General features: G+C 37.0%; 1 protein-coding gene across 1 annotated transcript in view; it reads right to left on the reverse strand.

The window, feature by feature from the left end:
• Positions 1–333: 333 nt before the first annotated feature.
• Positions 334–17,416, reverse strand: part of LOC144957474 (adhesion G-protein coupled receptor G6-like) — a 49,568-nt gene continuing 32,485 nt past the window's right edge. Inside the window, exons 7-9 of the mRNA XM_078888761.1 lie at positions 13,421–13,732; positions 10,157–10,222; positions 334–4,979 (exon numbers count right to left, since the gene is read on the reverse strand). Of these exons, the coding sequence (XP_078744887.1) occupies positions 3,130–4,979; positions 10,157–10,222; positions 13,421–13,732 (2,228 nt within the window). The 3' untranslated portion in view covers positions 334–3,129. The remainder of the gene's footprint in view (positions 4,980–10,156; positions 10,223–13,420; positions 13,733–17,416) is intronic.

Below are 17,416 nucleotides of genomic sequence, written 5' to 3' on the forward strand. Positions count from 1 at the left end.
AACAATCCACTGTCGACCATAACCCATAAAAGTATTCACAGGAATCCATTTTGTCATTTTATTCCTACCTTTTCACGCAGTGAAATGCAGAAAGAGTGTTGTAGGCGAACAAGAATAAGATTTGAGAATGATAATATGATATGATAAATATTATATATATATATATATATATATATATATATATATATATATATATATATATATATATATATATATGTATGTATGTATGTATATATATATATATATATATATATATATATATATATATATATATATATATATATATATATATATATATATATATATATACTGATTAAAGAAAAAAAGCCGAACTTAGTTCAATTATGAATTTATTTGCAACAGGTTAATGAATATAATTCAAAAGATGGAACAATGATTGACCAATTATAATGTCATGTGTGAGAAATTTGAAACGATTTCAGCAAAGGGGTGAACACAACCGTTTTCGACACACCATCAAGCGAAGATTATTAAAACTGCTTCAGCCAAAACATCTAAAATGTCTGTCAGATTCAACAACTCCCTACGCTTTCGAATACAAATACTCAGAATTGAGTCGACTTCGCGTAACATTCAGATTCAGATAACCAACAAGTAATTTAACTACTCGTAATAGGGAGGAAATGTCTCGACGTCAAACCCTCCACTCTTTTGGTTCCTAAATCCTTTGAAGCGTTTATGTCATTCTGAGTACCAGTAAGGTATGTGTTACATAAATGAGGTATAACTATTTCAGTTGCAGGATCTGTAAGTAGACTATTAGGAATACGTAAAAGAGCGAGTATCTTTATTGATGGTCAGCATCCATTAAGTTAGAAAGTAAGATGCCATCACTCGGAAACCAGATGACCATTTACACTAAGTATTTATTCAGTCTTTCGGACGATTGGTTTTACGATTCCAATAGGATTGGAAACAGGTTTTTGACATCACATATTACTTCCCTATTATGTATCCAAGCCTGAAAATCGCATTTTCAAGTTTGGCGCCCTTGGTTCCAAGTTGCATGAAAATGTAATGAGGAGCAAAACATTAACCCTAACCACAATACAAAACATAGTTAGAACCAGTAGTTGCCATTACAGATGTGTCGGGACCCATTGTGTTACATTGCCAAACCCCTTACATGAATGAAAGGGAGGATGAATGACAATGGAAAAAAACCTCTAGGAATTCCTGTGTGTCATTCATCCTCCCTTTTAATCATTGCACAACGGAGAGGAAGACTGGAATGAGTTTCGCAGACTCCGTTGTGAAGTACACACATAATTTAAAAAGAACATGACAAATATGTAAACAATATGCTTGAACTCGAGACAATGGAAGAGAATCTAACTGGTGGAATTAGGAACAGATTTTGGAGATACATCCATTCTAGGCGCAAATATTCTTCCTGTATACAAGTCCTTCAAACCCCTGGTGGTCCAGATATGACAGACACAGAAGGAACATGAAAAATATTGAACAAACGGTATGAAAGTGTGTTTACTATAGAAGACACCTCAGTGCCAAACACAGGTAAAACGACCATGCCATCTATGCCAAGGACCAACATATTCACACATGGTATACGAAAGCAGCTGCAACCACTAAACCCATCCAAGACAGCAGGGCCAGACCTCATATGATCATGCAACTTGAATACTTAAAGAATGTGCAGATGAAATGTCCCCGTTCTTGTTTACGATTTTCCAAGATTCACTGAACAAATGAAAAGTGCCTATTGACTAAACCCATCCAAGACAGCAGGGCCAGACCTCATACCAACTAGAATACTTAAAGAATTTGCTGGTGAATTATCCCTGTTCCTCTGTACACTTTTTGAAGAATCCCTGAACAAAGGAACAGTGCCTACGGACTGGAAACATGCCCTTATAACCCCAATCTATGAAAAGGGAAAACGAAATCTAGCTTCAAATTGTAAGTATGTATCTCTAACTTCAGTCGTTTGCAAGATAGAGAACATATTATTTTCTATTCTATCCTGAAACACTCCAACAAACACAACATAGTATTCTACCAACAGCACGGCTCCATGAGAAATGGTCATGTGAGACACAATTAAACAATATATAGCATTTGTGAGAAGAACATATCTCAACATGCAGGGTTGATAAAACAAGATGCTCAGACATTTTTGAAAATGCTTGTGGTGATTGGTCCTCTTCCAGGGGAACAACAACTAAATTCCACTACACCGTGACTGATGATAACATATCTCCAGTGTTTTAATAATATGGTGGAAAACATTGCAAAGAAAAACAAGTTTCGTCCAAAAGTTACTACATTCCACATGAATCCCATCCCTCGGATAGTACTATTATTTGTCATTGTGATATGCAATTGTTCCGCCTTGAAGTGTGATTCACATTACAAACGCAGATTAATATGGGTAGAAAATGAAGCCATCGACTTCCTCTGTTCTTAGTCAAAAACGTTTGCAATGGTGAAATACAAAGGTGTGTTTCAAGGAAACTGCCAGTCTGCACATAGGCAATGACGACTACATGCGTACATCACGTCACACCATGGAAAAATTGTGGAACATCATCATCTGCAACCCATGGCAGTATAAACAAACTCCTTGTCGAGGCACCAGACGGCATGGATCCCAAAGAGGTACCAAGACAAAAACCACATATAAAAAATAAGCGACATTATGAGAAGAAGGAGAAGAGGGAGAAACGGCGTGGTGCAGATGGACATTTCTTGGGGTCAGGAAATCTGGCAGATCAGATGCGTGATGTTAATGCAATGATGTCAATGCAATGATGTAAATGCACAAAGACTTCGCGAGAGACATTGGTCTTAAATCTACAGGCATGTCCATGTCACCCTCTATCGTCATCTACGTGAAAGAACAGATCTTTGACATGAAGCGGTTTTGCTGCACAGGAAGAATTGTTCTTGGTAAAGACAAGACATTTTCTCTTGGGAGAGGACCTTAAAAATATCTGTCGTCTATCTGGAATTTAATAATGTATTTATGTCTTTATTGTGTGTTTTTTGTTGTTGTTGTTGTTGTTAGCCGAGGAGGGTTTTAACCTCGAAACGTTCCGCGTATGGTATTTTTTTTAAAGCTGTTATATTCATTATTGTTTACTGATGTTACATTTTATGCTTTATTCTGATAATTGATTTTTTTTCAAATTTTTCAGACGACCTTCCTAATCCTCCTAAGCCATTGTCGGAGTTTGTTAGTGTATTTTTAGGTGTCAAATGCCGGCCTGAAGAGTCATATGCTGAGGTATGTCTTGATCTACTTTTTCTGGCACATTGCGGACATGTCTCCAGAAAGAGATTTTCCAAAAATTTTCTGACGTCCTTTTTGAGGACAACATGGAATATGAATATGAAAAATCCCTGCAAAGTGTTAAAGATCACAAACAAGTACCTGAAAATCACCAGAGATGTCAAGATTGCTAGAAATCCAAAAACCCAAGCCAGGCCCAGAAGCGTTGCAATAGACATGGCGCCTTTTAATTGTTTCTTTACCATTATTCTCCTTGAAGGCAGCAATTCAGTGCTTGACGCTCGATAAATATATTTAATCACGGTACCAAATGCAATATAGTTGACAGTCATTATGAAGCATGCAGGCAGGAGAAATGCAAAGAAAAAGGCCGGTCTTTTGATCCAACAAATATTGCCGTATAAAAGGTCGTAGTTTTCTAACGTGTGAACTGCAGCGGTGACGAATACAATGAAAAAAGGAATGCCCCATGATATCAAACAAAATTTTAATAGGTAATTCATCGCATCTCCGATAAAGACTCTAACCATTCCTATGTACAAGTAATAGGCGTCACATGACATCCACAAGAGAGACGAAAGAATAAAATAATGTAACAGCATCGCTACGCACTTGCATAGAACACCATCATGATGGAATCCTGAAACAACTAATACGTTTGTGATGAATAGAATGTTCATCATCATTAAGGCTGCGCAGATCTGTATCAACAATTTGGATGGTTTAGTCGTTCGAAGATTAGGAATTATTCTGTAAGTCAAAAGAGTGAACAATAACGCTGATGCAGACATCGTACATCCTACAATCGACAAAATACTCAAGGACGTGTCGTGTTCAACAGCTGAGTTATCCATAGCCATTAAAAGGGCAAAGTTACTGAGGTGATTACAACTGCACGTTACAAAATTGATGCCAGCCTCTAAAACAGAGCATCCATCTTCCTCCCAATTTCCCAAGTCTCCGTTATTATTTTTACCTTCTGGATTCCAGAAAACACATTTTGGTAACATTTCTGGCCTCTGATGCAAAAACTTAATGGTGATGTCCTCTGTTAGACTCTTAACTGACACACCAGGTACATTGATAGATACCACCCTGCTGTATATCATTTTCACCGCACTGTTTAGATTCATTCCAATATATTTGGCATCTCTGTACACTGCCACGCTAAGTCGGTTCATTTTATATCTGTCCTCAGCAGGCAGAGACTCGATGACAGGGGTCACTGGCAGAAGTATGGTTACATTTCCTTCGTTGATAGGATATTTTCTACGTGATTCTTTTACATGTAAGATCGACAATTGATCACAACTTGGACTAACCGTGTCATATATTATCGAGTAGTCCCAGATTAGTGTTTTGTTCATTGAAACGCCTTTGACTAAGACAGCAATATTTGTCGATGAAAATTCAAAGGAAGAATCTCCAATTAATGGAACTTTAGCTGCCATTCTCTCCACGTAATCTGAAAGGTTTCGTCGAGATACGGTGTCAAATTGGTTGATGCAACACTCTGTGATGTTGTTGATGGTTTTCAGAACGTGTTTAGCGCTTGTCTCTGTTATAATTGTTGTTGATTTTTTTGTTATCTGGTCCAGATTTGACATGACTTTCTGTGTTAGTAAGCTTTGCGAATATGCATCCAATTTCTTTAGACTTGCTTGACCAGGGTCCGTAATTTGATCCAATAATCTCTTGATATTATCTGAAAAGTGTAAAATTTGCAAAACTACAACATTTCATGTGTTAAATTTTTAAAAATCAACAGCGCCTAAGTGACCATAAGGACACGAATTAAAATGTTTTTTTCGAATGTTTTAAAAAACGGTTTATGTTCTTTTATCAAGGTTTATAAATTTAACTAAATTAGCAATGCGAGTGTGTGTGTGTGTGTGTGTGTGTGTGTGTGTGTGTGTTAGTACGTGTTTGTGTGTATTTGTGTATGTTTGGATTTGTTGTCAAAATTTGTAAAGTGCACTTCTTGTTATTGTTGTACTTTTAACAAAAGACATTGAACCGTCTTTTTCTCCGACTTCTTCTTCTTCTTCTTCTTCTTCTTCTTCTTCTTCTTCTTCTTCTTCTTCTTCTTCTTCTTCTTCTTCTTCTTCTTCTTCTTCTTCTTCACATGGTAAAATTGGCATTAATTCTATAACGCAGAGAATTAAACCATGACTGCTTTCATCTATTGAATCTTGTCATGAATATATATATTCGTTTGTGTAGGTTTCGTAGCCACCTTCAAGTTTTGTGACTGGACAGTGGAGGACGATGTGATCGCTGGTCTCTGGGGCTGCCTGCCATTTTTGGCAGGTATCACTGTTTCGAAGTTTCCATCTGCACATATTTGATGCAGTTCTGCCATGTCCAGTTAAGAGGCAATTTGAGGAAGTCCATTATTTCCTGGCGTTATTGAATGCAGGCACTTTTTTTGGTTGGATCTTTAATGATGCTTCCTCCTCTTGGTGTTTCCGTTCCACATTTCTCTCCAGTTTTCCTTCACACTGAAGTCTACCATTTTTGTTAGGTGGAAAGGTCTTCTCGATTTGAGTCTTGTTGCTGAAGGTGCCTGCTTTATTATTGATTATATGGGAATGTTGTCTGTGGCTTCGTCAATTCTTGCATGCATCCTTTGATTAGCTTCTTGTCGTCTAAGACTTGGTGGTGCAATGCCGATCAGTGTTGGGAGCCACTGAGTTGGAGTTGACTCGAGACAACCTGTTATAATTCTCATTGATTCTCTTAATCGGATGTCAATGCGGTTTACATGTGGGCTCCTCATCCAACCAGGGGCACAGTATTCTCCGACACTATAGCACAGTGTCAAAGCAGACGTTCTCAGTACCTGTGAAGAGGCTACCCAGGTGGTACTTACGAGTTTTCTCACCAGGCTGTTTCTTTTTGCGATTTTATTTGCGGTTCCCTCAAAGTGTTTGCGATAATTTAGTTGTCTGTCCAATGTAATGCCGAGTTATTTAGGATTGGGGTCTGGGGTAGTATTGAGTTATCGGCTGTGACCTTCAGTTCTTTTGTTGCCTCTCGATTATTCAAGTGGAAGTTTGTGGATACTGATTTGGTGATATTCATTTTAGGTACCACCTATCAAAATATTGTGGGTGGTGTCTTTGCAAAGAACTTCTTCAATCTCTTTCCCGTTTTTCGATTGATAGGCTAAGGCCCAGTCATCAGTGTATCCAAGTTTGAGTGCTTCGCAGTTTGGCATGTCGGAGATATAAACATTGAAGAAAGTTGGTGTTAAAACTGAGCCTTGTGGTACCTTATTTTTAATTTTCGTGTTTTGCTTTAGTTTTCTCCCAGTATGACAATGAATTGTCTTGTGCCAGTCATGGTAGATAGCAGTTTTAGCGTCTTTCTACAAGGAATCATTTTTGAGAGCTTTAACATCAGTCCGCCTGTCCAAACAGTGTCGTAAGCTGCAGACAAGTCTATTGCATGGACCTGTTCACTTGTGCTTCGTTGTGGTCTAAATCCCGCTTGTTCTGGTGGTATGCAGGGATTTACATATGGGGTGATTCGCTCCGGTACGATTCTTTCCATGAGTTTGTATAAGCAGCAAAGTAGAAATATTGGTCTATAGCTGGATGGTTCAGTCATTGGTTTGCCTGGTTTTAATATGGCGATTACTTTGGCACGTTTCCAAATTTGTGGGTATGTGCCCTTTTTATGATGTATGTCATAGTATTTGCCAGTAAGTCTATTGTTTTTAGTCGAAAGTTAATAATCATGTCGGGGTATATTCCATCAATGCCAGCAGCTTTGCCATTTTTAATTTTCTTTAAAGCTTCTTTCATTTCATTAATCGTTATTGGGACACTTAAAAACATGCCATGGTCAGGCAGAGTTTTCAGGCTCTTTTGATATTCTTTTCTTATTTCTTTTTCAAATTGATGGTTTGGAGTGTGTTGCCCCCGTTGATTAATTTCTTTGGCAATTTCGTCAGCTGCAATCTGGGGGGCTGATTTGTCTCCTGAGAAGGATCATCACGTTGCCGTCGTACAGGAGCTTGTGCGCTGCCATGGCCTTGAAGGTGATACCAGGCTAGATCCAATCCTGCTGGAACAGCTGAAGATGAGTATCCAGACCAAGAATGATCCAAACCGGCGTCCAGACAGGGTTCTACCTTCTCCTATACCCACACCTCCAACTCAAAATAGTATGACGAAAACACACATTAGTAATGGGAATTAGGCTAAAACCGTGCAAATTCGGGTTGAAAGCATGAACATTTGCATACAGGTTGCTAAGACCCATAGATAAAACATCTGATATAGAACCACTCTGGCAATCGATCATAACGTATCGGTTTAAGGCCTTAGATTTTACCTATTACAGCTATATTAAACAAGGGAAATAACCGTAAAACTATATATTTTCTTCATATTCATTGTATTATGGAAAATCAGGCTAAAACCGTGCACATTGGGGTTGAAATCCTGAAAACTGGCATATAGGTAGCTAAGACCCGTATAAATAACACCTGCTATAGAACCGCCCTGGCAATTTCTCAGAACAGTGCGTTTTTAGCACTTTTATTTTTTCCTATATTGTATTACTAATCGGAGGAAATAACCACGACAATACAATGTGCGTTCTAAAACTTTAAATACACTGGTAACCATTTACGGTAGGTAACTGATGGTTATTTCGTGTTGTAACTAGTTGATATAAGAGGGAGAGGGGGGAAAGGGAGAGAGAGAGAGAGAGAGAGAGAGAGAGAGAGAGAGAGAAGGAGAGAGAGAATTTTACTCATTACTGTTCTGACCTTACACCCCCCCCCCCACACACACACACACACCCCGCATCTACACAAGTCCGTGCAAGGCAAACCGGAACTTAAACACTTGCATTGGGTGCCGATACATTCTCTCTTACATGAACATTTGATGAGTCTTTGTGACACTTTTGACAATTCTGGAAATAAGCTCCACAGTGGTTCATGTCGATCGTCACATTTGTTGCAGGGTTCTCTTCTATAAAAGATATAATGTTAGCAAAAGCTCGACTGCTTTCAGGAACTGTGACATCACGATTATCATCAGCAGTGACATCTTTTAAAGCTTGTTTTTTTAAGTATCGTACATGACAAATTTTATGGTATAGGGCGGTAGTGTGCCTCCTGAGCGACTAAATCTCCTCCGGCAATAAATGACAATATATCAAAATCTTTGATGGATAACGCTATTTCATGAATATTTTCTTCCATGTCTGTTGTCATTACAGAATACTCCCGATTCCATGTTTTTACAAAAAAAGCACGTTTGTTTATTACAGCCAATCTCTAATTTTGAACGTTGTCTCCTTATTCTCATGGGTGGCGAAATAAATCTCATTCGGTGACTCCTCCCAGTCAAATGACAAAGTTTGGAATTCATGTATGGCATTTCTTTTAGATTTCTTTAATTCTATCGCCTAATTTTGTTGGCATTACATTTTACACGACAATACTATGCCACATTGCATCATTTTATTTTAAGCTTTCAATAATCTCATTTTTTCTGATGAATTTGAAAAAATAGATACATCCAACTTGTTTTCATCACAAACCAAAGAATTGAATTGTGTTAAATCTTCAAAAAGAGTTTCATAGCCTTGCCCTTTGTCATACCTCCTCGACTTAGAGGGACATTCTAAACGGTCTGTGTTATCTTGTTGGCAAATCAAACACTTGTCCCAGTCTCTGGGAGCAGTTCTTTTTGCTATTGTATGTGTATCTGAAATCATACAAACGCATTCCTTTATTAGGCATATGCAATATACTTTCATCTCTCTCTCTCTCTCTCTCTCTCTCTCTCTCTCTCTCTCTCTCTCTCTCTCTCGTTCTTTCTCTTAAAGACCCATCATCAGCAGGCAAAATGTGTGCAGTACCTTACATAAGGACACAACAATACAAATAGAACATGCTCCCATTGTCCTCATGAGGTAAATAACGTAAAGTAAATAACTTGCCACAATACAGCATCATAGTGGTTGATGATGATAATGATGATGATGATAATTATAGCGTTCTTATATAATTTAAGTGGTATGCCGACTCTTTACTGTCATCACGTTTGACAGAAATAGGTTTTAACTCACGTAAAATTATTATAGCAGTATTTTTTGGAAAGAAAAGAAAATAGGAGGAGGGGAGAAGGAGCACTGTCCTTTGTCAACACCGGTTATCGGCATTTATTGAGCTGTGTTCTGCTAGTCTGTTTTGTCTACCCCTCTGCTCGTCTGCCCGTCCGTTATAGAGAAATTGATTAAACTCATTAAATCAGATGCAGAAAAATCTCATATGATAGAATATTGCTCGCTAGACGTCCTTTAAAACAAGTCAAATTGAATAATATTTACGATTAAATAACTTATATGGTTCGTGAATCGAAAGTAAAGGGAAAGGAAAACATCCGCTTCGACGCTAAAAATAGTCACCAATGGGAATCCAAAGGATGACGTAAAACAACCTTTGGTCGGCTTGCCTCGAATGTTTACACAATAACAATGAAAGAAATTATTGTCGTCCATTTAAAAATTTTCTAATCTTAAAAACCTTGTATCTCAACTAATACTGATCTCTCAGAGTGGTTCTATATCATAAATTATAGCATTTTTCATATTCTACAACATATGTAATTTTCATGCTTTCAACCCTATTTGCAAAATTCAAGGTTTTTTTTGGACCTAATTCCCCCTACTACATGTAAAAACACATTTTTTGTTGGCTCAAGGTTGTATACGTGTTAGAAAAAAATTACGAAACCACAAATTTTTAAAAAAAAGCTAAACCATTGAAGTTATCGTCCCGTATAAATATGGTTTCGTAATTATAAGTTGGTCAACGATTAAGGGACGTAATTTGGTAGCAAATGCATTCTTCAATACCTTGGTGATTAAACTCATCGGGTGGTTCCATTGTAAACAGGCTTTTTGGTGTGGATTGAGCTTGTGCTGCAATTTTTAAAAAAAGAAAACATTGTTAAAAAGTTGCTCATTCCTATAATTAAAAAAATCTCCAATTGAAGCTGTGCATCTGAAGCTACATATGTCTGAAATGATATAAATGTTTGTTCTAAATATTATGTGGGGTTTTTTTTCATCTCTCCTGAAGTGTCGTGAAGTTATATAAGGCATGGGAAACAACCACGTAAAATAATCGCTTTGATATTATCTATAATATTATTGAGTTACGTTCCTTGAGCAGCAGACTGCTGTTACTGTGTTGCTCCTACTGCCTCTGTATATCGTGTCACCGATGTTAATGAAGCCATTATATTCATTTCTAGTTCGTCAAAAAATTACTTATTACTAGAACCCAAACGGATTTAACAAACGAATTTCACAAACGAATTATGCAATGGCGACGAGGATGCTCAATTAGTCAGCTGTCCTTTCCGTGGAGACCTGCCAATTTTTACACAAACAAATACCTATCAACTATTTAATTTGATTTGACTTGGTCTCATCAAACTTGAAAGCTAAAATGACCTTCGCTCTACCGTCATTTCCACCCTTCAATATCAAGGAAGATTAGCTGTCTGTAGGGAAGTAGTAATAAGTTTCGCAGTCCGAATGACGCTTGCTGAGAATTGTGTGATTCAGCCATGGTCGATAAGTATAGCTGCTCTCTCCATCCATGTTGTTAAATGTTTCCATTGGTCACGGTCCTGGGCCAGAGTTTTGAGGCTGTCAAGATCTTGTTGTGACTTTAGTATGGAGGGCACTGCAGTATTTCTTAGTTCTTCAGGGATTAATTCGGCTTCATCTGAATCCAGAAATTTCTGATTACTTCTGTCTGCAGGGATTAGAAGGAGGAAATTGCTTTGCAAGTTTGAAAACAACATTATCTGCCAATGCAATTATTTTCTTTTATTTCTATAATTCTAAAACATATATAACGTAATTATGATAAACATTTTACTGAAGTTTGGGAGGAATGCAGTGTTATCAAGTTATAAATGCATGGTAAACACAACCCCGTATAATTATCGCTTTGATTTTATCTATCATTTGAGTTACTTCCCTTGATCAGCAGACTGCTGTTACTGTGTTGTTATGACTGACTGTGTATTTCTTGTTGCCCCCGATGGGGAATAAAACCATCATGTCCTCCACCCATTTCTCAAGCAATACTTCGAAAATAAGAAACAAAATAAAAACCCAAATAACTTGAGCTTTTATATGGTGTAGTATCCACGAAATGTGATCAAAGCGCTTTACAAGGGGTCGTTGACCAACAGCAACACGTAAATATAGATCGAGACATGACGCCTGTTAGGCCATATTACAATCATTTCCGATGAAGATAGCACTCTTAACGACCAGGTACTCATTTATATCTGAGTATAGTGAGAGCTTGTGACTAAAGAGCCTTTTTCAAGGACATCAATATGCGCCGAGAGAGGATCGAAACCCAGAACCTTCCGAGTGTCATACCTTATGACCACAGAGCCGCACTAGAACCTAGAACTCAAGCTATTACACAATAGAATGAAACACCGTCTGACACAACAAGAATCAAATATTCACTACATAATATGTGCGGTCCGAATTTAATCATATGCATACACGTATGAGTGGTCAACAGGGATCCGTATAATTGTAGCTGATTTTAACTTTCATGACAACAGTATGACTGGAGAAACTCGTAAAATACCCAATATAATGAGGCAACATGATACAACCAAACTCATTTTATCATTTATTCCTAGAGTAGACCATAATATATTTGATTGGTTAATGGTGGGAAAAATTATTTTATCTCGAATATTTACAAATGTCATTTACGCCCCTTTCTCTGGTGATCATAAATTTGAACTTCACAAGACTTGTAAAACCCAAAGTCAATGTAACATCGAGGGACTTGAAGAATATCAATTTCAACAACTTTAATATAGACCTCACTATCTGTTTCAATAGAAGCGAATCGTGGAAGAAATCCGTTTGAGAAGTTTTTGATAGGCATGCACCGGTCAAAATTCAACTCGTATTAAAACGGATGTTCTCTCTATGGTAAAACGTTTGTGTTAAAACAGCTAAAACGTCACTACGTTAGACAGAAAGGGAATATTTTAAAAACCAGGGTCATCGACCTAGCAGGGGTGGTTTAAAGCTTGTCATCGTCATTGAAAGAACGTGTGTTAAAAATCAAAATTCAATTATTGCTTGACAAAATTTGTTGGAACACAATGATGCAAGCAGCTTGTTGACATTTACACCCAATACCATCATCGAAAATGATCTCCCATCAACAATTACAGTCCGCTTCTCTGGAAAAAAAACTCGAAAATATCAGAACTCATGTAGGCAAATTCAGAAATGATACAGCTGTTTACACTTTCAATGGAAATGGGCTCTGTAATTTTCAGCTTGTTACAGAGGAGTGTGTTAAAGGCATCATACTGAGAGCGCCCTCAATTCCTGCTAGCTTGATCATCTACCATCCCAACTCTTGGCACTGTACATTGATTCTCCTACCCCATTAATTACCAAAAACCGTTGACACCACTTTATTATTTGATAGCCTTTTAAAATCTTTCACACCAGCTCTACTTCAACCGCTTGTTCCTTGAGGTTTGGTATTTCTCAGGGCTCGGTCAATTTTATCAACTACGCTGCCAAATGATATTAAGAAATCTGGTTCTTTACATCAGTTTTATACCAATGATACTCAGATATTTTGTTCTACTTCCTGTGATGTTACTGAAACTTTAAGTAAACGATTTGAGTTTAGTTTAAATGAAATATTGGGCAACAACCTCAAGTTAAATAATCAAAAGACAGAAATATTTTTTAGTGGTGGGCAAAATATGCTTGAAATGTAAATGTTAGGGAACTATTATTCGGGGATTGCGTTATGGTTCTTTCAAAATGGACAAAATGAAGCCGTGATGTTTTGATTGAGGCTGATCTGTTAAGGCCCAGTCAGGCCAATCACCTGAGACAAAGAGTCTATTTTGAAATCAGAAGAATTAGTAAATCGGAAACCTTATCTTAACAAAAATATCAAACGTCTTGACAAATTTCTTTTCTACTTCTAAAGTTATGCTATGTTGCAACTGCTTACTGGTAAATGTGGCAAACGCAGCTTATCGGAAAACCCCTTTCCCGTTTAAAGGCAGCTGTGTATATCAAAACATTAAAACTTACTATCATATATAACTGTGAATCTGGCCGTTTCACGTATTCCATTTTCAAGAATAACTGACGAACATATACAATTTGTCACGTGTGTGTCAGATTTCTCTTCATAAATCAACAAGGTATTGACGTCTATAGACTCTTGTCGGACATGTCCACACTTCAAAATGGTTTTTTTCACCAGACTTGTATATCCACGTAAATGACACCTGATTTGCACATTCTCTCCACTCTGAATCGTCATATTCCTCCAAAATATAGATGATGATCTTACTTCTCCGTTCACAGTAACAAATATCTCAGGATTTGAAGGGCAAGGCACTGAAAATAAAGTAAAACTGAATATTACACCTTCAAAAGGGAACAAAACCCCAAACACGGAATAATCCAAAAATAAGGAATTAACGTATTTGATATTTTTTGAAGAAAGGTTTTCACCTAGAGGCTTTCCGTGTTTAGTATTTAGTTCTTTTTTTTTTAAAAAGTTATTTCAATTTCTTGTAGATTTTCAGAGGGTTAAGGCATTACTTGAATATGACCCATCGTGACAAACGAGTAATATGCATTGGCAAATCCCCTTAAAGAAAAATGAAAGCGTGTGCCAGATAGATTTGTGATACAATTGCATGAAAGTGGATTGACATTGGTGAGACATTTTCAAAAACATGTGTCCCGTTTCTTACCTTTATTGATAGTATGATTAAGAGATATACGTCCAAATTCTAATGATATTTTTAATTTCTTTTACGTATGATTGTATTATAATCCTTATTATTACATAGGCATTATCTTATAACATATATTATTTAAGTAACATATGAATCATTCACACTTAATCAATGTACATTTTAAATTTTCCAATGATTTGATATAGTATAATGAGTCTGATTGATTTCACATTTGTCCCCCAACCCCCCCCCCCCCCCAAAAAAAAAAAATTAATTAAACATGAAAGGGAACAATAACTTCCATAAAGTGTAATGGTAGAAATAATGCATTTCAATTCAGAGATAGATGTCATCTTTCTATGTTATTAATTCCACAAAGACATTCCATACAGAAATCTCTTAACGACCTTACTCGTCCGTTTGACAAATAATTTTTCCTGTAAAATATTGCACCAGTAAAATTTAAACGTGGATGGGAGGTGTCACGTTACTGTAGAACGAGATTGAATTTTGATGGTAAATTAGATTGAGACTGACTATAAGTTGTTCATTCTCAAACCAATTGTTAGTCTAACTTTTGTTGACAACCCATCTTGATCCTGCAATGAAAATAATTCACCAGGGTGGTATGTAAACCCGTGTCAGGTCGAAAATCGTCAATTGCTATTCTGATCCACATGCCACAAGGTAGGCTGTGTGTAATGTTACAGCACAGAGGAGGTTTAACTGTGCTTCAACTGCATCTACCGACCGCCAGCAAACAAGAAAAACAAAATAAAATTACCTGATGTTAGGAAGGAAATCAACGAGACGCTGACTTTGCAACACACGCGTCCTGGCCATTCAATTATAATTAATTTTCACTTCGACAACGTCACAGACACCGCTAAATTGCACGAGTCATTATCGGAGATCAACATCTGCCAGATTGTAACAGCGCCAACCCACTCTGCTTGTTATATTTTAGATTGGGTAATTGTAGAAAATTCAGAGTCCCAAAAAACTACCGCCATCGTCGATTATCTCCGCTTTTCGAACCACTCCCTCATTTCTTTCAATCTTGACGTTTCAAAACCATGCCAAGAAACCACCACCACATCAACCAGAAACATCAAAGGTATTAATTTGGACAATTTCAGAGGTGATTTAGAAACAAAACTTACTCTAAATTCAATGATTTCTTCAGACCAGTGGAATAGTTGTCTCTTCGAAGCGCTTGACAAACATGCGCCATTCCAAAAAAGGACCGTCACCAACCGCAAGTATGCTCCATGGTATACGTCGGACGTTAAAGAAGCTAAAACGAAGTGTCGGAGAGCATAAAGACTGCTGAAAACATCAGGTCTTATGATTCATCGTGAATTTTTCAAGAAATAATTTCGTGCCTGGAAGACAACAATAAAAAAGGCAAAGACCACGTATTTTCTTTCAAAACTCGAAACTTCTAAACCTTGTAAACAATTATTTAACATCTGCAATGATCTACTTGGACGTGAAAGATGCACTTCATTACCATCTACAACCAATCAAAGAGATTTGCCAAACAAATTTGTCAACTTTTTAAAGACAAAATCCATAACATTCGTTCAGAACTAGATCGGAAGGAACCATTTTTAGATACAAATACATTCTGTGGTACCCCTTTAGACAAGTTCCAACCAGTTTCACCTAGTTTTATAAAAGAGTTGATAAAAAAAGCCCTCATTAAATCCTGCGACCTTGATCCCCTACCAGCACAGCTTTTGGCCAGCTCCATCGATACATTATTACCATCCATTACATCCATCATAAATACATCCATACTGACGGGCGAAGTTCCATCGTGTTTAAAAAGTGCCCACGCCAAACCACTTCTGAAGAAACCATCACTGGACCACAATATATTAAACAATTATCGTCCTGTATCAAATTTACCTTTTTTGTCAAAACTTTTGGAGAAGGTAGTTCTTACACAATTAACATCTCATCTTAAGAACAACAGTTTGGAACAACACTTTCAGTCAGCCTACAAACATCAACACAGTACTGAAACGGCGCTTCTTAAAATCTTTAATGACTTGTTATGTAATGCTGATGCTAACAATATCAATGTATTATGAATTTTACATCTTTCAGCTGCTTTTAACACCATTGACCATGACATTTTGTAAAGAAGACCAGAAAATACGTTCGGCATAAAAGGTATTGCCGTTAAATGGTTTACATCATATTTACAGGAACGATGGCAGACTGTCGTGATGAATGGTGTTCGGTCAGAACAAGTTTTACTAGACTTTGGAGTGGCACAAGGCCCTGTTCTTGGCCCTGTCCTTTTTACTCTATTTATGCAGCCCCTACCTAGTGTGATATCCAGATTCAATCTGAGTTATCATTTTTATGCAGATGATGCTCAAATATATGAGTCAGTACCCCTTAGTAATTTACAATTCTTAATCCAACGAAATACGAGCTGTTTTAATGAGATTAAATCTTGGATGTACCACATTAAGTTAAAATTAAATGATAGTAAAAACGACATTTTAATGTGTTCAAGGTCTAGTATCCTTAAACAGGCCAATAACTCACCTATTACTCTCGGAAATAGCACAACAGAATTTTCAAATAAAACAAAAAAACCTTGGCGTAATCATTCATAATGATCTTTCCACCACAAGTCACGTGAATAACACCACACAGTCTATTTACATAGAAATTATAACAATAAGCAAAATTCGTAATTTAATACCGAAGCATATAGCAGAACTTTTAATTAATTCCCTTGCTTTATCTAAATTGGACTATTAAAACTCACTTTGGGCGAATTTAGCTAAAGACAAAATGAGTAAACTTCAGGTTGCTCAAAATAACGCAGCCAGACTCATTGTACGCAATAACAATAAAAATACCCGTCAGCAACTCTCCTTCGTGATTTACATTGGCTTTCTGTGGAAAAAAGAGTTGCCTATAAGATGTGTACTGTTGTCTACCTTGAGCACCAACAGTCCCTCCTATATTAAAGACCTTCTAAACATATATGTCCCCCATTGGAAACTTGAGGTCAAGCAATGACCAATCAATCCTTGTCAACCCTAAGCCATTGCGTAAAATAGGTGAACAATCTTGTCAATTTTCGGTCCCTCATTTTTGGAACTCTCTCCCATCACACGTGAGATGCTCGGATTCGTTGACAACGTTCAAATCTCGCTTAGTTTTATCTTTTTATGTCATATTGTTGCAATACTATAATCATATTTTGTTGTTGTTAAATTGAATTCGTATCACTTTTCCATCAAACTTGTCATACTGTAATATGTTTTGTTTTATATCACTGTAAAGCGATTAGAGCCCGTGACAACGG

This window comes from Berghia stephanieae, chromosome 12 (genome assembly GCF_034508935.2).
Source record: "Berghia stephanieae isolate SIO BIC M18660-M18661 chromosome 12, UCSD_Bste_1.3, whole genome shotgun sequence".
In the NCBI taxonomy this organism is placed as follows: Eukaryota; Metazoa; Mollusca; class Gastropoda; order Nudibranchia; family Aeolidiidae; genus Berghia; species Berghia stephanieae.